Source organism: Oncorhynchus mykiss, chromosome 10 (genome assembly GCF_013265735.2).
Source record: "Oncorhynchus mykiss isolate Arlee chromosome 10, USDA_OmykA_1.1, whole genome shotgun sequence".
NCBI lineage: Eukaryota > Metazoa > Chordata > Actinopteri > Salmoniformes > Salmonidae > Oncorhynchus > Oncorhynchus mykiss.
In genome coordinates, this window is record NC_048574.1 from 73481115 (window position 1) to 73505302 (window position 24188).

At 43.4% G+C, this 24188-nt stretch overlaps 1 protein-coding gene and 1 pseudogene across 2 annotated transcripts; one reads left to right on the forward strand and one right to left on the reverse strand.

Annotated features, from left to right (window-relative positions):
• Window positions 1-1154: 1154 nt before the first annotated feature.
• Window positions 1155-1856, forward strand: LOC118966649 (annotated as a pseudogene).
• A 14674-nt stretch (window positions 1857-16530) lies between these two features.
• Window positions 16531-21714, reverse strand: LOC118936757 (C-type lectin domain family 4 member E-like). 2 transcript variants are annotated; one of them, XM_036933951.1, is made up of 6 exons: window positions 21483-21714; window positions 20890-20991; window positions 20394-20561; window positions 20133-20275; window positions 19936-20036; window positions 16531-16817 (listed from the first exon to the last, which is right to left on the reverse strand). In XM_036933951.1, the coding sequence occupies exons 1-6, from the start codon at window positions 21565-21567 to the stop codon at window positions 16661-16663; spliced, it is 756 nt and encodes a 251-aa protein (XP_036789846.1). In that variant the 5' UTR covers window positions 21568-21714; the 3' UTR covers window positions 16531-16660. The 2 variants fall into 2 exon arrangements, with proteins under 2 accessions (XP_036789846.1, XP_036789845.1); XM_036933950.1 differs by having other exon boundaries at window positions 20133-20278.
• Window positions 21715-24188: the final 2474 nt, after the last annotated feature.

Genomic DNA, 24188 nt, shown 5'->3' on the forward strand with positions numbered 1-24188 from the left:
ATTTCTCCGCCATTCAATTTTTTTATTATTATTTTTTATTTCACCTTTATTTAATCAGGTAGGCCAGTTAATCAGGTAGGCCAGTTAATCAGGTAGGCCAGTTGAGAACAAGTTCTCAATTACAACTGCGACGTGGCCAAGATAAATCACAGCAGTGCGAAACAAACAACACAGAGGGATAAACAAACGTACTGTCAATAACACAATAGAAAAATATATATATACAGTGTGTGCAAATTAAGTAAGATTAGGGAAGTAAGGCAATAAAAAGGCCACAGAGGCATAGTAATAAAAATGTAACTATTAAATACTGGAGTGATAGATGTGCAGAAGATGAATGTGCAGAAGATAAATGTGCAAGTAGAGCTATTGGGGTGCAAAGGAGCAAAAAAATAAATAACAATATGGGCATGAGTTGGTTGGGTGGGCTATGTACAGATGGGCTGTGTATAGGTGCAATAATCTGTGAGCTGCTCTGACAGCTGATGTGGAGCTCTATGCCTGTACAACAGAGGATTCTCTACATGCAGGGCTGGGTGTTTAAATCCCATTTCTTTCCTAATTTACCAATTAAAATGATTAAGCCATGCAAACAACCATTATTGAGGAAAAGTCCATCCACATAATTATCCCACTTCCATAACTTCTACAATACAGCTGCCCAGATACTATTCTAACCCATTTCTTATCTTTCAATTGCTCCCATCGAATCTCTGCTGGAATCCTTTTCTTAATGGGCTTATTTCTTACATCTCTTAGCCCAAATGGTCCAGGCTCCCTCTGGCTGTTCTAAAATCACCTCTTTTCCTTCCTTAGATGTTTACCATGAACCCGGACCCACAGATGGTGGGTATGGAATTTTAGTTAGTGTGTGAATCAACTGTTAAATTGAGTGTTTATTCAAAATGTCCACACATGATACAAGGACATAAATGTCACTATATGTATGAAAACGACCCAAATCTATCACACAAAAGAGTTAGCCGCCTTTAAAAAAAAATATATATATATTTTTTTTAATTCATGGGGAGAAACAGAGACCTAGTAAGTATTAAGCAATGTATTGAAACTAAATGTTATTTTTACAGAATCCTTTCCCACTGGACATGGCCCCTACATCTATTGATGATCAATACGTTGGCTGCAGAGCGAACATGCGCATTCAGGTGAACACAGACTACCTCCCACGTGAGAAGAAAACCAGTACAAACTTCAATAATGCCTGGAAGGAAGCAGAAGAAAAAGCCAAACCGTCTATCCATGGTCTGCAAGATGAACACTCCAAAGCTATATATGTGTACACAAATGAAGAGCCTAAGATCTACCCGGACTTCAACAGAGAAGTTAGAGATGGTAGATCTAATTATGGGACAACATTCCAGTACCATTCCCTGCACTTCTATCTAACTGAAGCCATTCAGATTATCAAACAAAGGCAAACAACATGCATGACCACCTACCGTAGAACCAATGTGTATTTTCATGATGTCAAATAATATATCCGTTTCGGCACCTTCACCTCGAGCACTTTAAACAAGAAAATAGGCAGAGATTCATTTGGAGCGACGTCCTGCTTTGAGATCACCACATGTTTTGGAGCTGACATATCACATTACTCTGCATTTGCAGAAGAGAGAGAAGTCTTAATTCCTCCCTATGAGGTATTCACAGTGACCAACATCCAGACGAAGTCACCAGAGAATAACCTGTGGTGTGAAGTCGTCTACACATTAGTGAACACTGGACATCAGAGTGACTTGAATTGCAAGTTGCAAAATGGAGTAAAAGTCTAACCTGTGAAGCAGCTTTTCTGCATTCAACCGCACATCAGGAAAAGGCTACATAACGCTCTATAATGTGTTGATAATTACTGTATATCACTGATCATTCCCACACCAATGTACGATTAAGTCATCTGTAAAAATAAAAAATGTTTACTTTCCTCCTTTCAGTTGTAATGATCCTGTTAAAGACTGTTTAACCCTTATTGCTGCCTCAGATTAAGATCAAGTTATAAAAAAGTATAATTTGCCGACATTGAATCAAATTGTAATTTGTGATTTGTTGACATTTGTTAGCATGTGTACCGTGTTTGTTTATATTCATCATTATGTTACTGAATGCCTCCATCAATATTGTGTTTATATTCACTATTATGTTGCTGATTCCCTCCATCAATATGGTGTTTATATTCACCATTATGTTACTGAATGCCTCCATCAATATTGTGTTTATATTCACTATTATGTTGCTGATTCCCTCCATCAATATGGTGTTTATATTCACCATTATGTTGCTGATTCCCTCCATCAATATTGTGTTTATATTCACTATTATGTTACTGATTCCCTCCATCAATATGGTGTTTATATTCACCATTATGTTACTGATTCCCTCCACCCTATCAATATTGTGTATATTTAACATTATGTTACTGATTCCCTCCATCAATATAGTGTTTAAATTCACCATTATGTTACTGATTCCCTCCATCAATATTGTGTTTATATTCACCATTATGTTACTGATTCCCTCCACCCTATCAATATTGTGTATATTTAACATTATGTTACTGATTCCCTCCATCAATATTGTGTTTATATTCACCATTATGTTACTGATTCCCTCCATCAATATGGTGTTTATATTCACCATTATGTTACTGATTCCATCCAACCCATCAATATTGTGTATATTTACCATTATGTTACTGATTCCCTCATCAATATTGTGTTTATATTCACCATTATGTTACTGATTCCCTCCAACCTATCAATATGGTGTTTATATTCACCATTATGTTACTGATTCCCTCCAACCCATCAATATTGTGTATATTTACCATTATGTTACTGATTCCCTCCATCAATATTGTGTTTACATTCACCATTATGTTACTGATTCCCTCCAACCCATCAATATGGTGTTTATATTCACCATTATGTTACTGATTCCCTCCAACCCATCAATATTGTGTATATTTACCATTATGTTACTGATTCCCTCCATCAATATTGTGTTTACATTCACCATTATGTTACTGATTCCCTCCAACCCATCAATATTGTGTATATTTACCATTATGTTACTGATTCCCTCCATCAATATTGTGTTTATATTCACCATTATGTTACTGATTCCCTCCATCAATATTGTGTTTATATTCACCATTATGTTACTGATTCCCTCCAACCCATCAATATGGTGTTTATATTCACCATTATGTTACTGATTCCCTCCAACCCATCAATATTGTGTATATTTACCATTATGTTACTGATTCCCTCCATCAATATTGTGTTTACATTCACCATTATGTTACTGATTCCCTCCAACCCATCAATATGGTGTTTATATTCACCATTATGTTACTGATTCCCTCCAACCCATCAATATTGTGTATATTTACCATTATGTTACTGATTCCCTCCATCAATATTGTGTTTATATTCACCATTATGTTACTGATTCCCTCTGATTCCCTCTCCCTCTATCTAATGGGTAACTTGATATTTGTCGACATTTGATAGCATCTTTCTTAACATTGTAATGATCCTGTATTAAGGGATATCCCCCCTTTAAAAAAAAAATAATCTTGACCAAAAATGACATACTCAAATCTAACTCTCTGTAGCTCAGGCCCTGAATCAAGGATATGCATTTTCTTGGTACCATTTGAAAGGAAACACACCTTCTGCCTGCTTTCTGATCCGAGCGGCTGTTCCTCTACTTAGAACCTAAAGCTTCAATATAGCCTAAATACTTGTCATTTAACTTTAAAATGTATCACATTTTATGTGGAGGAAAGGAAACATGGCTGACGTTTTACATTCTGCTATTTTGTTAGTTTTTTTGTGTTTTGTGTAACTTATCTTTTTACTTATTTTGTACATAGTGTTGCTGCTACCGTTTCTTATGACCGAAAATAACTTCTGGAAATCAGAACAGCAATTACTCACCGCAGACTGGAGGAAACATTTTCCTTTAACGAGTCTGATGAGAAGGATATACTGCTTTCACTGGAACAGGCCCTGATCCCCGTCATTTGCTTTAAAATTGATGTAGGAAAAGGGGCCGCAGATCGGGAAGCCTTCTGAGATTCCATAGGCGAGCGAGTAACGTCCCACTGCCATCCGTTCTTCTTGCTAACGTGCAATCATTGGAAAATTAAATTGACAACCTACGATTTAAGATTATCCTACCAAAGGGACATTAAAAACTGTAATATCTTATGCTTCATAAAGACGTGGCTAAACGACATTAAGGATAATATAGAGCTGGTTGGATTTTCCATGCACCGGCAGAACAGAGAAGCTACGTCTGGTAAGACGAGGGGTGGGGGTGTGTCTATTTGTCAATAACAGCTGGTGCGCACTGTCTTATATAAAGTAGTCTCGAGGTACTGCTTGTCTGAGGTATAGCACCTTATGATAAGCTGTAGACCACAGTATCTACCAAGAGAGTTATCCTCTATATTATTCGTAGCCATCTATTTACCATCACAGAACAAAGCTGGCATTAAGACCGCTCTTAACCAACTCTATAAGGCCATAAGCAAACAAGAAAATGCTCACCCAGAAGCGGCTCTCCTAGTGGCCAGGGACTTTAATGCAGGAAAACTTAAATCAGTTTCACCAAATTATTACCAGAATGTCACATGTGCAAAAAGAAGGAAAAAAATCATAGACCACCTTTACTCCACACACAGAGATGCATACAAACTCTCCCTCACCCTCCATTTGGCAAATCTGACCATAATTATGTCCTCCTGATTCCTGCTTACAAGCAAAAACTAAAGCAGGAAGTACCAGTGACTCTCGCAATACAGAAGTGGTCAGATGATGCGGATGCAACACTACAGGACTGTTTTGTTAGGACAGACTTGAATATGTTCCGGGATTCATCCAATGGCATTGAGAAGTAGAGCACCTCAGTCATCGGGTTCATCATTATGTGCATCGACGACATCGTCCCCACAGTGACTGTAAGTACATATCCCAACCAGAAGACATGGATTACAGGCAACATCCGCATCGAACTAAAGGCTAGAGCTGCCGCTTTCAAGGAGCGGGAGACTAATCCGGACGCTTCTAAGAAATCCAGCTATGCCCTCAGACGAACCGTCAAACAAGCAAAGAGTCATTGTAGGATTAAGATTGAATCTTACTACACAGGCTGTGATGCTGTTCTGGATGAATGTGTGATAACACTCTCGGTAGCCAATGTGAACAAAACCTTTAAACAGGTCAGCATTCAAAAATCCGCTGGGCCAGATGCATTACCAGGACGTGTACTCAAAGCATGCGCGGACCAACTGTCAAGTGTCTTCACTGACATTTTCAACCTCTCCCTGACCAAGTCTCTAATACCTACATGTTTCAAGCAGACCACCATAGTCCCTGTGCCCAAGAAAGTGAAGGTAACCTGCCTAAATGATTACCGCCCCGTAGCACTCACGTTGGTAGCCATTAAACACTTTGAAAGGCTGGTCATGGCTCACATCAACAGCATCCTCCCGGACACCATAGACCCAATAAATGTGCATACCGCCCCAACAAATCCACAGATGACGCAGTCTCAATCGCACTCCACACTGCCCTTTCCCACTTGGACAAAAGGAACACCTATGTGCGAATGTTGTTCATTGACTACAGCTCATCATTCAACACCATAGTGCCCTCGAAGCTCATCACTAAGCTAAGAACTCTGGGACTAAACACCTCCCTCTGCAGCTGGAACCTGGACTTCCTGACGGGCCACCCCCAGGTGGTAAGAGTATGCAACAACACGTCTGCCACACTGATCCTTAACACTGGGGCCCCTCAGGAGTGTGTACTTAGTCCCCTGCTGTACTCCCTGTTCACCCATGACTACGTGGCCCAACACACCTCCAACACAATCATTAAGTTTGCTGATGACACAACAGTGGCAGGCCTGATCACCGACAATGATAAGATGGCCTATAGGGAGGAGGTCAGAGAACTGGCAGTGTGGTGCCAGGATAACAACCTCTCCCTCAATGTGAGCAAGACAAAGGAGCTGATTGTGGATTACAGGAAAAGGCGGGCCGAACAGGCCCCCATTAATATCGTTGGGGCTGTAGTGGAGCGGGTCGAGAGTTTAAAGTTCCTTGGTCTCCACATCACCAATGAACTATCATGGTCCAAACATAACAACACAGTCGTGAAAATGGCACGACAAAACCTGTTCCCCTCAGCAGACTGAAAAGATTTGGCATGGGTCCCCAGATCCTCAAAAAGTTCTACAGCTGCACAATCGATAGCATCCTAACTGTTTGCAGCACTGCCTGGTATGGCAACTGCTCGGCCTCCGACCGCAAGGCACTACAGAGGGTAGAGGGTACGGCCCAGTGCATCACTGGGGCCAACCTTCCATCCAGGACCTCTATACCAGGCGGTGTCAGATGAAGGCCCTAAGAACCTATTCAGAGAGAGAGAGAGAGAGAGAGAGAGAGAGATTTCATATGTAAATATTACCTGGTTTCTATGACACATCTATAGTTCTCATTGAATGACATCGAAACATTCTTTTTTTTAACATGATTGGAAGCAATATATCATTGGTTTTTTATTTTCAATTAACAAGGTAAAATGTTCAAATATCTCACGCTGTGGTCAGTGATGTGCCATCCACCCACTTCAAGGTCCCCCCTCAGTGACAGGTTCAGTCTGACCAATCCAGGCTCTCAGGTGGAGGTTGAAGAGAAATATCTGTTGTTGAGAAAGATAAAAAAACTGTCACTTTTAATATATTTATAAAATACTGCCCAAATATGAGTGTACTGATGAAACGTATATTTTCTCTCTCTCTCTCTCTCACCTGTTCCTCTCTGCTGTTTGTGATCACCAGGTCTGCTCCTCTCTCCAGACAGTCCTGTCTGCTCTCCTCCCCGGTTTTCTTCTCAGTAGAGAGGAAGTACAAACTGGAGTCAAAAGTGTCTCCATCCCTCCTGAAAATGCTGCTCTGTTGAAGAACAAAGGTGAAAGCAGTGAGAAACTAAGCAGGTAAACCCATTGATATATAATTACTATTGATTTTACATCTGATTTATCATAGTTTGATTCTCACCTATAACAAAAAGCTTTGCCTGAATATGGGTTCTCTTCAGTCAGATTGTGGTAGCTGGTGATGGGGTTCACTTTGGGGTCATGATAGGGGCTGCACCAAATGATTGATGTATTATAATAATGAATTATGCTTATGTTGTATTAATAGAAGGGGAAGGGCTATAAGACCCTCCCCCACTACATTTATAGGGTCCTGGACCACATATTATCAATATATTAATTCTATGGTTTAATACTGTTCCACAGTTCTTTTCTAGTCTCTGCCTCTTATAAGAAACGGTATGAGAGATGTGTGAGTTGTTTACAGTCAAAACAGGGTGTCTGTGAGAAAGGGCCTCAAGGCTAAAAGAGATTCATAGACACAGAACCCTGCAGGGGAGTGAAAGAGATAAGACAAGTCAGACATACCACTGTAAGCCACACGGGAGTGGAAAATTACTGCTGAACCCTTAGAAAACACTGGAACTATTGTCTCTCCTGCAAGTTTGTATAACTGTATATGCATGGGCTTGGTCTCATGAGTAGAAGGTGTTGATGTAGGCAGTTACATCACTAGGGGTTGACTGCAAGTATATTAAAACAACTTTTAACTTTTTGATTTTGCAGAACTTACTCGGAAACATTTGTGCTGTGTTTCCGTTGTCAACTTCTGTCTGCAATTGCATTAATAAAGGTTTCATTTACTTGAAGATATTGTCTGATTGCTGATTTCACCAAGAAGCCAATGATTGACAAGGAATAAGGAACCTACCCCAACACTGGTCTGTAGCTGGTCTCTCTTCAGTCCGGTTGTTGTAGCTGGTCTGTAGCTAGACTCTCTTCAGTCTGGTTGTTGTAGCTGGTCTGTAGCTGGAATCTCTCTGCAGTTGCAGGGAGAAACTCTGGAACCAGTTGTTACTTTTATTCTCAGAATATTTGATGGCTCTGTTATCTACAAAGTATAAACATATAGTTACCAGGTAAAACACCAGGTAAATAGGCCTAGTAACCAGCACTTCTTACAACTAGGTGATAAGCAACGAACTTGGACACAATCTCACAGTTGAGAGACAGGCCTATGATCCCAGCCAGTAGGAGAACACACAGCAGCCCCAGACACACTGCACAGCTAGGAAGGGTCTCTTCTCAGAGCTATCAGGCTCTGTGGACACATACAAGACACTTTCATTTGTTTTGTGTGTGTGTGTGTGTGTTACCAGAGTGCTGGTCTCCTGATCCTTTATTCTTCTCTCTTGGTGCTGGTCTCACCGTCTCTCAGGGTGTCTGCACTGATGTAGATATCCACAATCCTCTCCTCCATCTCACCTCTGTCAAACTTGACCTTCTTGTTCATATCTGATTCAGCATAGATGACCTTTGACATCTTTAACATTGCCTGGGTCTTTCTTTCTATGTAGGTCTACTAGAAGTCTCTGCTTCTAGAATTAATGCGGTGGTCTTCCAACATGGCGGTCAGGAGGTGTCATATGTCAACTGCAAGACCTCTAAACGTTAAATTTATGCTTCTAGTGATATCTCTGAGTCATCTGTGCGTGCCTGTCTGTGTGACTGCTGTAGGTGTTAACTCTAGGGAAGTATCAACAAAATGACATAGTAGTTGTAGCTATGCTAATACAACAAAATAGAACAAGTTTACATACTTGTGTGTGTGTGCATGTGAGAGATTTTTGCAGTGGTTATTGTTAAACCATTTTCTGCAGCACAATATAAATCATTCCATGTCTCTACATGATCATCTTGTCCAGAGTGTATCTCAACACAGTCCTCCTGCCCAGGGAATGGGACTTGCTATTTGTGATGATGGACAGGATATTATCATACCAGGAAGATATAGATCATAGAGGGGAAGTGGAGAACAAAGACTAGCTGTTAACATATATTAAATATCATATGTGTTATGCACGTGAGTGAGGACCCAAAAGCGGTTTAACAAAAACAGAGTTCTTTAATGTCGAAACACAGGTAAGACATAGATCCTCTTCAAATGTATGTGATGGCAAAATAAACAACCCGCAGAGAGGGCGACAAATGAAACAAAGTCCTTCTGAAAATCACAGAAGAGTTCCCCTTCTAGCAGCAGAGGAGAATAGCTGGGTAGAGTCCCCTTCTAGCAGCAGAGGGGATTAGCTGGGTTGTAGAGGACAGAGGTACCTGATCACACGTAGCCTCAGATGAACAGGCAGATTCCGACAGGACAGGACAAGGTTGAAGCAAACGAGACGATAGTTTGGTTCTGGCATGAGAAACTCAAACGAGAATCTGACAAAGACAGAAGCAGGAACAGAGAGAGAAATAGAGACCTAATCAGAGGGAAAAAAGGGAACAGGTGGGAAAAGGGTGAACGAGGTAGTTAGAGAAGATAAGGAACAGCTGGGGGAAGGAGGGGAAGAGAAGGTAACCTAATACGACCAGCAGAGGGAGACAGGGTGAAGAGAAAGAACAGGAACAAGACATAATATGACAATACATGACAGTACCCCCCCACTCACCGAGCGCCTCCTGGCGCACTCGAGGAGGAAACCTGGCGGCAACGGAGGAAATCATCGATCAGCGAACGGTCCAGCACGTCCCGAGAGGGAACCCAACTCCTTTCCTCAGGACCGTACCCCTCCCAATCCACTAGGTACTGATGACCACGGCCCCGAGGACGCATGTCCAAAATCTTACGGACCCTGTAGATAGGTGCGCCCTCGACAAGGATGGGGGGGGGGGGGGGGGGGGGGAGACGAGTGGGGGCGCGAAGAACGGGCTTAACACAGGAGACATGGAAGACCGGGTGGACGCGACGAAGATATCGCGGAAGAAGAAGTCGCACTGCGACAGGATTAATGATCTGAGAAATACGGAACGGACCAATGAACCGCGGGGTCAACTTGCGAGAAGCTGTCTTAAGGGGAAGGTTCTGAGTGGAGAGCCAAACTCTCTGACCGCGACAATATCTAGGACTCTTAGTTCTACGCTTATTAGTCTGCGCCCTATAACGGCAAAGTGCAGACCTGACCCTCTTCCAGGTGCGCTCGCAACGTTGGACAAAAGCCTGAGCGGAGGGGACGCTGGACTCGGCGAACTGAGACGAGAACAGCGGAGGCTGGTACCCGAGGCTACTCTGAAAAGGAGATAGCCCGGTCGCAGACGAAGGAAGCGAGTTGTGGGCGTATTCTGCCCAGGGGAGCTGTTCTGACCAAGACGCAGGGTTACGAAAAGAAAGACTGCGTAAGATGCGACCAATAGTCTGATTGGCCCGTTCTGCTTGACCGTTAGACTGGGGGTGAAAGCCGGAAGAGAGACTGACGGAAGCCCCAATCAAACGGCAAAACTCCCTCCAAAATTGAGACGTGAATTGCGGACCCCTGTCCGAAACGACGTCTGACGGAAGGCCATGAATTCTGAAAACATTCTCGATGATGATTTGTGTTGTTTCTTTAGCAGAAGGGAGCTTAGCAAGGGGAATAAAATGAGCCGCCTTAGAGAACCTATCGACAACCGTAAGAATAACAGTCTTCCCCGCTGACGAAGGCAGTCCGGTGATAAAATCTAAGGCGATGTGAGACCACGGTCGAGAGGGAATGGGAAGCGGCCTGAGACGGCCGGCAGGAGGGGAGTTACCGGACTTAGTCTGCGCGCAGACCGAACAAGCAGCCACGAAACGACGCGTGTCATGCTCCCGGGTGGGCCACCAAAAACACTGGCGAATGGAAGCAAGCGTACCCCGAACGCCAGGGTGGCCGGCTAACTTGGCAGAGTGAGCCCACTGAAGAACGGCCAGACGAGTAGGAACAGGAACGAAAAGAAGGTTCCTAGGACAAGCGCGCGGCGACGGAGTGTGAGTGAGTGCTTGCTTACCTGCCTCTCAATTCCCCAGACAGTCAACCCGACAACACGCCCCTCAGGGAGAATCCCCTCGGGGTCAGTGGAGGCTACTGAAGAACTGAAGAGACGAGATAAAGCATCAGGCTTGGTGTTCTTAGAGCCCGGACGATAAGAAATCACGAACTCGAAACGAGCGAAAAACAGCGCCCAACGAGCCTGACGCGCATTAAGTCATTTGGCAGAACGGATGTACTCAAGGTTCCTATTATCAGTCCAAACGACAAAAGGAACGGTCGCCCCCTCCAACCACTGTCGCCATTCGCCTAGGGCTAAGCGGATGGCGAGCAGTTCGCGGTTTCCCACATCATAGTTACGTTCCGACGGCGACAGGCGATGAGAAAAATACGCGCAAGGGTGGACCTTGTCGTCAGAGAGGGAGCGCTGAGAAAGAATGGCTCCCACGCCCACCTCTGACGCGTCAACCTCGACAACGAACTGTCTAGAGACGTCAGGTGTAACAAGGATAGGTGCGGATGTAAAACGATTCTTGAGGAGATCAAAAGCTCCCTGGGCGGAAACGGACCACTTAAAGCACGTCTTGACAGAAGTAAGGGCTGTGAGAGGAGCTGCCACCTGACCGAAATTACGGATGAAACGACGATAGAAGTTCGCGAAGCCGAGAAAGCGCTGCAGCTCGACGCGTGACTTAGGGACGGGCCAATCAATGACAGCTTGGACCTTAGCGGGATCCATCTTAATGCCTTCAGCGGAAATAACAGAACCGAGAAATGTGACGGAGGAGGCATGAAAAGTGCACTTCTCAGCCTTCACAAAAAGACAATTCTCTAAAAGGCGCTGGAGGACACGTCGAACGTGCTGAACATGAATCTGGAGTGACGGTGAAAAAATCAGGATATCGTCAAGGTAAACGAAAACAAAGATGTTCAGCATGTCTCTCAGGACATCATTGACTAATGCCTGAAAGACAGCTGGAGCGTTAGCGAGGCCGAAAGGAAGAACCCGGTATTCAAAGTGCCCTAACGGAGTGTTAAACGCCGTCTTCCACTCGTCCCCCTCCCTGATGCGCACGAGATGGTAAGCGTTACGAAGGTCCAACTTAGTGAAAAACCTGGCTCCCTGCAGGATCTCGAAGGCTGAAGACATAAGAGGAAGCGGATAACGATTCTTCACTGTTATGTCATTCAGCCCTCGATAATCTATGCAGGGGCGCAGAGACCCGTCCTTCTTCTTGACAAAAAAAACCCCCGCTCCGGCGGGAGAGGAGGAGGGGACTATGGTACCGGCGTCAAGAGCTACAGACAAATAATCTTTGAGAGCCTTACGTTCGGGAGCCGACAGAGAGTATAGTCTACCCCGGGGGGGAGTGGTTCCCGGAAGGAGATCAATACTACAATCATACGACCGGTGTGGAGGAAGAGAGGTGGCCCTGGACCGACTGAACACCGTGCGCAGATCGTGATATTCCTCCGGCACCCCTGTCAAATCACCAGGCTCCTCCTGTGAAGAAGAGACAGAGGAAACAGGAGGGATAGCAGACATTAAACATTTCACATGACAAGAGACGTTCCAGGAGAGGATAGAATTACTAGACCAATTAATAGAAGGATTATGACAAACTAGCCAGGGATGGCCCAAAACAACAGGTGTAAAAGGTGAACGAAAAATTAAAAAAGAAATGGTTTCGCTATGATTACCAGAGACAGTGAGGGTTAAAGGTAGCGTCTCACGCTGAATCCTGGGGAGAGGACTACCATCCAAAGCGAACAAGGCCGTGGGCTCCCTTAACTGTCTGAGAGGAATGTCATGTTCCCGAGCCCAGGTCTCGTCCATAAAACAGCCCTCCGCCCCAGAGTCTATCAAGGCACTGCAGGAAGCTGACGAACCGGTCCAGCGTAGATGGACCGACAAGGTAGTGCAGGATCTTGAAGGAGAGACAGGAGTAGTAGCGCTCACCAGTAGCCCTCCGCTTACTGATGAGCTCTGGCTTTTACTGGACATGAAGTGACAAAATGACCAGCGGAACCGCAATAGAGACAGAGGCGGTTGGTGATTCTCCGTTCCCTCTCCTTAGTTGAGATGCGGATACCTCCCAGCTGCATAGGCTCAGCACCCAAGCCGGCAGAGGAAGATGGTAGTGATGCGGAGAGGGGGGCAACGGAGAACGCGAGCTCCTTTCCACGAGCTCGGTGACGAAGATCAACCCGTCGCTCTATGCGAATAGCGAGTTCAATCAAGGAATCCACGCTGGAAGGAACCTCCCGGGAGAGAATCTCATCCTTTACCTCCGCACGGAGACCCTCCAGAAAACGAGCGAGCAAAGCCGGCTCGTTCCAGTCACTGGAGGCAGCAAGAGTGCGAAACTCAATAGAGTAGTCTGTTATGGATCGATTACCTTGACATAGGGAAGACAGGACCCTGGAAGCTTCCTCCCCAAAAACAGAACGATCAAAAACCCGTATCATCTCCTCCTTAAAGTCCTGATACTGGTTAGTACACTCAGCCCTTGCCTCCCAGATTGCCGTGCCCCACTCACGAGCCCGTCCAGTAAGGAGAGATATGACGTAGGCGATACGAGCTGTGCTCCTGGAGTAAGTGTTGGGCTGGAGAGAAAACACAATATCACACTGGGTGAGGAACGAGCGGCATTCAGTGGGCTCCCCAGAGTAACACGGCGGGTTATTGATTCTGGGCTCCGGAGATTCGAAAGCCCTGGAAGTGGCCGGTGGATCGAGGCAGAGATGGTGAATCTGTTCTGTGAGGTTGGAGACTTGGGCGGACAGGGTCTCAACGGCATGTCGAGCAGCAGACAATTCCTGCTCGTGTCTGCCTAGCATCGCTCCCTGGATCTCGACGGCTGAGTGGAGAGGATCCGAAGTCGCTGGGTCCATTCTTGGTCAGATTCTTCTGTTATTCACGTGAGTGAGGACCCAAAAGCGGTTTAACAAAAACAGAGTTCTTTAATGTCGAAACACAGGTAAGACATAGATCCTCTTCAAATGTATGTGATGGCAAAATAAACAACCCGCAGAGAGGGCGACAAATGAAACAAAGTCCTTCTGAAAATCACAGAAGAGTTCCCCTTCTAGCAGCAGAGGAGAATAGCTGGGTAGAGTCCCCTTCTAGCAGCAGAGGGGATTAGCTGGGTTGTAGAGGACAGAGGTACCTGATCACATGTAGCCTCAGATGAACAGGCAGATTCCGACAGAACAGGACAAGGTTGAAGCAAACGAGACGATAGTTTGGTTCTGGCATGAGAAACTCAAACGAGAATCTGACAAAGACAGAAGCAGGAACAGAGAGAGAAATAGAGACCTAATCAGAGGGAAAAAAAGGGAACAGGTGGGAAAAGGGTGAACGAGGTAGTTAGAGAAGATAAGGAACAGCTGGGGGAAGGAGGGGAAGAGAAGGTAACCTAATACGACCAGCAGAGGGAGACAGGGTGAAGAGAAAGAACAGGAACAAGACATAATATGACAATACATGACAATATGTAACAGCCCCAAGATAATTCAGGGAGTTTCCAGAACTCCTCCTTCCTTTCAGCTTTCTGCTGATTTGGACCCTCTGTTTACTCCCAAATATACATCAACATGTTCAGGAGGTCCAGGACTACAAACATGGGTCATTATAATGTCCGTACAATAGATTTGACACTACAAACTGTTCCAAGTGGATATTGAGGATGGGTAGTCTTAACTTCTTGACCATACTTGAGACGCAGACGTCTCAAGTATGCCCCTGGAAATGCAAATGCGCTACGCTAAATGCTAAATGTACTCGTTACAACTCAATCTTTGATCAAAATTCACAAGCAGGGTATTGAATTAAAGCTACACACGTTGTGAACCTAGCCAGCAAGTCAGATTTTTAAAATGCTTTTCGGCGAAAGCATGAGAAGCTATTATCTGATAGCATGCACCCCCCAAAATGCCAGCACGACACGTAAACAACAGATTTTGCGGTAGCCGGCGCTACCCAAAACGCAGAAATAAAATATAAAACATTCATTACCTTTGACAAGCTTCTTTCTTGGCACTCCTATATGCCCCATAAACATCACTATTGGGCCTTTTTTTCGTTTAAATCGGTCCATATATACCCAAAATAGCTTTGTATGGAAGCTGTGTCATTCAGAAAAAAACATTGTTTTTAAACGCTGCGTAATTTTTTAGAATTAAAAAAGTCGACGATAAACTTTCACAAAACACTTCGAAATCCTTTTGTAATCCAACTTTAGGTATTAGTAAACGTTTATAATCTATCAAAATGATTACAGGGCGATGTATTTTCAATAGGTCTTCGCTTGCAAATCAATGGCTGCTAATGTCTTCATCAACTACATCCGGGTGAAGACTGGGAAAATGGATGCCAGATAGATGGATTTTCCAACAATTAATTCAATTGAAAATGAGGACAATGGCGACATCGTGTGGAATTTGTATGAATTGCAGGCAGGTCGATATTAAATTCTGTTCTCTTTTAACAACTCGTGGAAGTGACTTATGGAAATTATTTTTAGCTTTCAGAGAGCAGTTTTTCTTGCGTTTTTCAATGAAACACACGATCTGTTATAGTCACAGCCGTGATTTAACCAGTTTTATAAACTTCAGAGTGTTTTCTATCCACACATACTAATCATATGCATATACTATATTCCTGGCATGAGTAGCAGGACGCTGAAAAGTTGCGCGATTTTTAACAGAATGTTCGAAAAAGGAGGGGGTAGAAGTAAGAGGCTTAACCAGCGAGGATGAGATGGCGACATAATTTGCCGCAGACCTCTCCTCTATTCATTAACGTGATTGGTCGAGGAGATTTTGAGTAAGAGCTATTTGAGCGACTGAAAAGATGCACTTCCCTCTTTTGGGACCCTTATAAGGGAACAACAGCCGAATATGAGCATGTGATATTAGATATTACAAAGACTGACTGTCAAAAATGATTAAATAACATGCTTTGATATCTCTACTACACTCATTGATTGGTGATACAGTCAACTCCTATACAGTGTATGTGTCACACCCTGATCTGTTTCACCTGTCTTTGTGATTGTTTCCAAATCCCTTCAGGTGTCACCCATCTTCCCAGTTATCCCCTGTGTATTTAAACCTGTGTTCTCTGGTTGTCCGTTGCCAGTTGTCTTGTTTGTCAAGTCAACCAGTATTTTTCTCAGCTCCTGCTTTTCCCCAGTATCTCTTTTTCTCATCCTCCTGGTTTTGACCCTTGCCTGTCCTGTCTCTGAGCCCGTCCGACTACTCTGCCTGTCCTGACTCTGAGCCAGCCTGCCGTCTTGTACCTTTGCCCCTATACTCTGGATATTTGACCGTTGTTTGCCTTGACCTGCCCCCGCTGCTATAATAAACCGTTTTACTATGCAGTCTGCATCTGGGTCTTACCTTGATTCCTGAGGGTATGTAATGGTGGTTTGGTACTGTTGAGAATGTCATCACCAGGCCTAAATTGGAGCATGTAAATATCTGTAGAATACATTTGAATTGAGAAATATTTGAATGCACAAAGTCAAATGTCCTAAATTCATGTTGTATCTGATAATGTGTGAAACATAACTACTGGTACACAGGAAGCTACAAACAGGAAATAAGTAGGACTTTTATTAATATGATACAACAAAAAAATACAACAATAGGTGTGTAGAGAGAGAGAGAGAGAGAGAGAGAGAGAGACAAAGTTCTGTGCACTATAAGCTGCTGTACGTGTTACAGTATGTTGTCATGGTGATGTTAAATCACTTGCTCACAAATAAAGTAGATTTTCTTGTCACATGACAAGTCATTCCATGCCTTCAGATGATGGTGAACTTTGTTTATTTCAGCACAGTGCTCCTCGCCATGTTCTGCATAGCCACCACCATTATCAGGCTGTGGATCATACCAGTACCTACAGGGTTAAAAACAGTCAGATATCATGGTTAAAACCAGTACCTACAGGGTTAAAAACAGTCAGATATCATGGTTAATACCAGTAACTACAGGGTTAACAACAGTCAGATATCACATTTAGAACATCACAATCCTAAATAATTAGAAAAGTTCAATCGTTATGTTAAATTTGTTTTCTGCCATTTTTATTTATTTCACCTTTATTTAACCAGGTAGGCTAGTCGAGAAAAAGTTCTCATTTGCAACTGCGACCTGGCCAAGATAAAGCGTTGCAATTCAACACATACAACAAGAGAGTTACACATGGAATAAACAAAACACAGTCAATAATACAGTAGAACAAAAGAAAATAAAAAGTCTATATACAGTGAGTGCAAATGAGGTATGTTAAGGAAATAAATAGGCCATGGTGGCGAAGTAAATACAATATAGCAATTAAACACTGGATTGGTAGATCGGCAGAAGATGAATGTGCAGGTAGAGATACTGGGGTGCAAAGGAGCAAAATAAATAAATAAATACCAGTATGGGGATGAGGTAGGTAGATGGGCTGTTTACAGATGGGCTATGTACAGGTGCAGTGATCTGTAAACTGCTCTGACAGCTGGTGCATTAAAGCTAGTGAGGGAGATGTGAGTCTCCAGCTTTGCAATTCGTTCCAGTCATGGGCAGCAAAGAAATGGAAGGAAAGACAACCAAAGGAGGAATTGGCTTTGGGGGTGACCAGTGAGATATACCTGCTGGAGCGCGTGCTACAAGTGGGTGCTGCTATGGTGACCAGTGAGCTGAGATAAGGCGGGGCTTTACCTAGCAGAGACTTGTAGATAACCTGTAGCCAGTGGGTTTGGCGACGAGTATGAAGCGAGGGCCAACCAACGAGAGCGTACAGGTCGCAATGGTGGGTAGTGTATGGGGCTTTGGTGACAAAACGGATGACACTGTGATAGACTGCATCCAGTTTGTTGAGTAGAGTGTTGGAGGCTATTTTATAGATGACATCACCGAAATCGAGGATCGGTAGGATGGTCAGTTTTACGAGGGTATGTTTGGCAGCATGAGTGAATGATGCTTTGTTGCGATATTGGAAGCCGATTCTAGATTTAATTTTGGATTGGAGATGCTTAATGTGAGTCTGGAAGGAGAGTTTACAGTCTAACCAGACACCCAGGTATTTGTAGTTGTCCACGTATTCTAAGTCGGAGCCGTCCAGAGTAGTGATGCTGGACGGGCGAGCAGGTGCAGGCAGCGATCGATTGAAAAGCATGCATTTAGTTTTACTTGCGTTTAAGAGCAGTTGGAGGCCACGTAAGGAGAGTTGTATGGCATTGAAGCTCGTCTGGAGGTTAGTTAACACAGTGTCCAAGGAGGGGCCAGAAGTATACAGAATGGTGTCGTCTGCGTAGAGGTGGATCAAAGAATCACCAGCAGCAAGAGAAACATCATTGATGTGTACAGAAAAGATAGGGGGCCCGAGAATTGAACCCTGTGACACACCCATAGAGACTGTCAGAGGTCCAGACAACAGGCCCTCCGATTTGACACACTGAACTCTATCAGAGAAGTAGTTGGTAAACCAGGCGAGGCAATCATTTGAGAAACCAAGGCTGTCGAGTCTGCCAATAAGAATGTTGTGATTGACAGAGTCGAAAGCCTTGGCCTGGTCGATGAATACGGCTGAACAGTAATGTCTCTTATCGATGGCGGTTATGATGTCGTTTAGAACCTTGAGCGTGGCTGAGGTGCACCAAAGACCAGCTCTGAAACCAGATTGCATAGCGGAGAAGGTATAGTGGGATTCAAAATGGTCAGTAATCTGTTTGTTAACTTGGCTTTCGAAGACCTTAGAAAGACAGGGTAGGATAGCTTCAGGTCTGTAGCAGTTTGGGTCTAGTGTCACCCCCTTGGAAAGCTGCCGAGGTCATCCCCCTCTTCAAATCTTTGGGAATCTCAGATGATACGAATAAGAGGATGAACAGGCTATTAATAGGTGTTGCAACAATTTCGGCAGATAATTTTAGAAAGAGAGGGTCCAGATTGTCTAGCTCGGCTGATTTGTAGGGGTCCAGATTTTGCACCTCTTTCAGAACATCGGCTATCTGGATTTGGGTAAAGGAGAACTGGTGGGGTCTTTGGCAGGTTGCTGTGGAGGGTGCCTGGCAGTTGACCGGGGTAGGCGTAGCCATGTGGAAAGCATGGCCAGCCGTAGAGAAATGCTTATTGAAATTCTCAATTATAGTGGATTTATCGGTGATGACAATGTTTCCTAGCCTCAGAGCAGAGGGCAGCTGGGAGGAGGTGCTCTTATTCTCCATGGACTTTACAGTGTTCCAGAACTTTTTTGAGTTGGTACTACAGGATACAAATTTCTGTTTGAAAAATCTTGCCATAGCTTTTCTAACTGCCTGTGTATATTTGTTCCTAACTTCCCTGAAAAGTTGCATATCACGGGGGCTATTCGATGCTAATGCAGAACGCCACAGGATGTTTTTGTGCTGGTCAGGGCAGACAGGTCTGGAGTGAACCAAGGACTATATCTATTCCTAGTTCTAACTTTTTTGAAAGGGGCATGCTTATTTAAGATGGTGAGGAAGGCACTTTTAAAGAATAGCAAGGCATCATCTACTGACGGGATGAGGTCAATGTCATTCCAGGATACCCTGGTCAGGTCGATTAGAAAGGCCTGCTTGCAGAAGTGTTTCAGGGAGCGTTTGACAGTGATGAGGGGTGGTCGTTTGGTCGCAGACCCATTACGGATGCAGGCAATGAGGCCGTGATCACTGAGATCTGGATTGAAAACAGCAGAGGTGTATTTGGAGGGTGAATTAGTTAGGATGACATGAGGGTGCCCGTGTTTACTGATTTGGGGTTGTACCTGGTAGGTTCATTGATCATTTGTGTGAGATTGGGGCATCAAGCTTAGTTTGTAGGATGGCCGGGGTGTTACGCATGTCCCAGTTTAGGTCACCGAGTAGCACGAGCTCAGAAGATAGATGGGGGGCAATCAGTTCACATAGAGTATCGAGGGCACAGCTGGAGGGCACAGCTGGGGGCAATGAGAATAACCTGTATAGAAAAAGGTTTAATGTCTTATTGATAGATTAGTTATCATCTCTCACCTTGTGGTCAGTGGGGTGCCGTCCACCCATTTCCAGGTCCCCTCATTAACAGAGTCAGTCAGACCAATCCAGACCCTCTTCTTGAGGTTGAAGAGAAACGTCTGTTGTTGAGAAACATAAATATATACATATTTATGTTTGATCATATCTACCCCCTGCACACCCATATTTTCTCACTCACTCACTCACTCACTCACCTGTTCCTCATCACTGGTTATGATCACCAGGTCTGCTACTCTCTTCAGACAGTCCTCTCTGCTCTCATTCCACGTTTTAGTCTCAGTAGACAGGAAGTACCAACTGGATTCAAACTTCTGCCAGCCTTCAGGACATGTTTGTTCTACTAGATAAAAACATTAATTTCCTTCAACTAATCACACTGGATTCTTATTGAAAGAATACAGACACACGATACAGTTAGTGGGATTAACGATAATTTATTACTGTCGTTCACTCACTGAGATTGGTAAACCTCCTGCTAAGAAAATCTCTCTCAGTCTGTAGCTGGTCTCTCTCTTTAGTTAGGTTGTTGTAACTCATCCGTAGCTGGTCTCTCTCTTTGGTCAGGTTGTTGTAACTGGTCTGTAGCTGGTCTCTCTCTTCAGAATATTTGAAGCATCTGTTATCTGGAAAGTATTGATACATATAGCTAGCTACTGGTGAAAACACAATTTCTGCAACTGTTAAAAACAAACAGTCTGGAAGTGGACAGAAAATCTTGGATGTGGTTTGCAAGTTCCTTAAACATGCCTAACAGAGGAGGAACTTAGTTACGCAGATAACAACACTCCCACTGGTTGAATTAACGTTGTTTCAACATAATTTCAATTAAATTACAATTAACCAACGTGGAATAGGCATTGAATTGACAACTGTACTCAGTTTGTCATCTGAATTTAGGACGTTGTTGCGAAAGTCTGATATAGTGTAATGATTAGATATCAATACACTCACAGACGAGTCTCAGGGAGATGTTGAGAGTGACTTGTAGAACACACAGCATCCCAAAGCTCACAGAAACCATCCTATAGAGTCTTCTCCCTGAATCCTCAGGTCCTGAGGAGATACACACAGATGGGAGAACACACACACATATACAGTATATCACAAAAGTGAGTACACCCCTAAGATGGTTAAAGAGGAAGTTACTGCATCAGTATAACATGTTACAATCATTAAAGGAGCAATCTGTAGTTGCTGCATTAATATTAGTATATTTACCCATAGATTCTTAATAATAATTATTTAGAAATGCCTCCTGAGCTTTTTTCAACTGTCATACAAAACATACTTATTTTTACTTGATTGTAATTGTGAACAAACACTGTATGGCCTCAAAACATGGTTAAAACAACAATTTTGAACTCATGGATGGTCAGTTATTGCACTAATACTTCAGCACCATTCCTCAGATGTTTACCAAATCACCTTTAAAGGTACGTCTTTTTTTTTTACTTGTCCACTAAGACTTGCTATTAGCATTTTTCAGTGTTTGTGTAAGTCTTTGTCAATGTGTGTGTGTGTGATAAAGTTTTCTTAGTTCTTACCTGAGCGATTGGTCTCAGTCTTCACTCTCCTCATTGCTCTCTTCTGCTTTTCTTCAATAACCTGGTTGTTGATGTGGTCATCCATCTTAACTAAGGTATGATTACCTTTCTAACTGACTCCTAATGGTAATATCTACTGTATGATTCTAATTGTACTGACACGTAGTTAAGTAGTTGGTCTAATGTGCTTCTCCACCAGGCACATCGCTGCTCTCTGTCTTTGGTCCACCGGGGTTTTCCTCTATCTTAATGAACCTGATTGGTTGAGGAGTTGAGGGACAGCTGGTTGAACCACTGAAAAGATCCCCTTCACTTCCCTCTTTTGGGACCAATAAAGGGGAACAAGAGACAAAAATAAGAAGTTGATATTGTGCTTATATGTAACTTGACAACAAAGACTGACTGTCAAAGATTATTAAGTAACATCCTTTGATACACTTTGATATCTCTTCTACACTCATTGATTGGTGATACAGTCACCTCCTATACTGTGTATGTAATGGTGGTTTGGTACTGTTGAGAATGCTTTCACCAGGTCAAAATTGGAGAAAGTAAATATCTGTAGCAAGTAAAAAGAATGTATTAGAATTGGAATTGATGAAATGAACCGCATGCAGATTGTGCACAAAGTCAAATGTACTAAATTCATGTTGACTCTGGTATACAGGAAGCTACAATGTCAGGAAATAAGTAGGACTTTTATTAATATGTTAATACAAACAAATACAACGTGTGTGCTTGGGTTTGAGAGAGAGAGAGAGAGCGAGAGGTGTGTGCACTGTAGGCTGCTGTATGTGTTATAGTATGTTGTCATGGTGATGTTAATCCACTTTCTCACAAATCCAGTTGAGTTTCCTGTCACATGACATGTCATTCCATGCCTTCAGAGGACTCTGATCTGTGTGTATCTCAACACAGTCCTCCTCCCCTGTAGGACCTGCATTATCAGGCTGTGGGTCATACCAGTACCTACAGGGTTAAAAACTGTCAGATATTTTGGTCAATACCAGTATCTATAGGAATAAAAACAGTCAGATATAACAAAAATATTATTTCCCTTAAATTGTGTGCACAAATGCATTATGCGATAATACATTCACCTGACAGGTGTGGCATATAAAGAAGCTGATTAAACAGCATGATCATTACACAGGTGCACCTTGTGCTGGGAACAATAAAAGTGTTCAGTTTTGTCACACTACACAAGCCGCACATGTCTCAAGTTTTGAGGGAGCGTACAATTGGCATATTGACCGTAGGAATTTCCACCAGAGCTGTTTATTTAATTTATTTAATTTAGCCTTTATTTAACTAGGCAAGTCAGTTAAGAACAAATTCTTATTTACAATGACGGCCTACCAAATGGTAAAAGGCCTCCTGTCAGGGGCAAGGGCATGGATAATACAAAAATAATACATATACATATATATATATATATATATATATATATATATATATATATATATATATATATATAGCAAAAAAATAAAGGGAACACTTAAACAACACAAGGTAACTCCAAGTCAATCACACTTCTGTGAAATCAAACTGTCCACTTAGGAAGCAACACTGATTGACAATAAATTTCACATGCTGTTGTGCAAATGGAATAGACAACAGGTGGAAATTATAGGCAATTAGCAAGACACGCCAAATAAAGGAGTGGTTCTGCAGGTGGTAACCACAGACCACTTCTCAGTTCCTATGCTTCCTGGCTGAGTCTTGCAGAGTCTGGACACGCCATGGAGAGCGTTCTGCTGCCTGCAACATCCTCCAGCATGACCGGTTTGGTGGATGGTCAGTCATGGTGTGGGGTGGCATTTCTTTGGGGGGCCGCACAGCCCTCCATGTGCTCGCCAGAGGTAGTCTGACTGCCATTAGGTACCGAGATTAGATCCTCTGGCCCCTTGTGAGACCATATGCTGGTGCGGTTGGCCCTGGGTTCCTCCTAATGCAAGACAATGCTAGACCTCATGTGGCTGGAGTGTGTCAGCAGGTCCTGCAAGAGGAAGGCATTGATGCTATGGACTGGCCCGCCCGTTCCCCAGACCTGAATCCAATTGAGCACATCTGGGACATCATGTCTCGCTCCATCCACCAATGCCACGTTGCACCACAGACTGTCCAGGAGTTGGCGGATGCTTAAGTACAGGTCTGGGAAAAGATCCCTCAGGAGACCATCCGCCACCTCATCAGGAGCATGCCCAGGCGTTGTAGGGAGGTCATACAAGAATGTGGAGGCCACACACACACTACTGAGCCTCATTTTGACTTGTTTTAAGGACATTACATCAAAGTTGGATCAGCCTGTAGTTTGGTTTTCCACTCCAAATCCAGACCTCCATGGGTTGATAAATTTGATTTCCATTGATAATTTTTGTGTGATTTTGATGTCAGCACATTCAACTATGTAAAGAAAAAAGTATTTTATAATAAGAATATTTAATTCATTCAGATCTAGGATGTGTTATTTTAGTGTTCCCTTTATTTTTTTGAGCATGGTATGTATATATATGTAGACTTCTGACCCACTGGGAATGTGAAAGAAATACAATCTGAAATAAATCATTCTCTCTACCATTATTCTGACATTTCACAATCTTAAAATAAAGTGGTGATCCTAACTGACCTAAGAGAGGGAATTATTACTAGGATTAAGACTCTGCTTCTAGTGATATCTCTGTCTCTGAGTCATCTGTGTGTCTC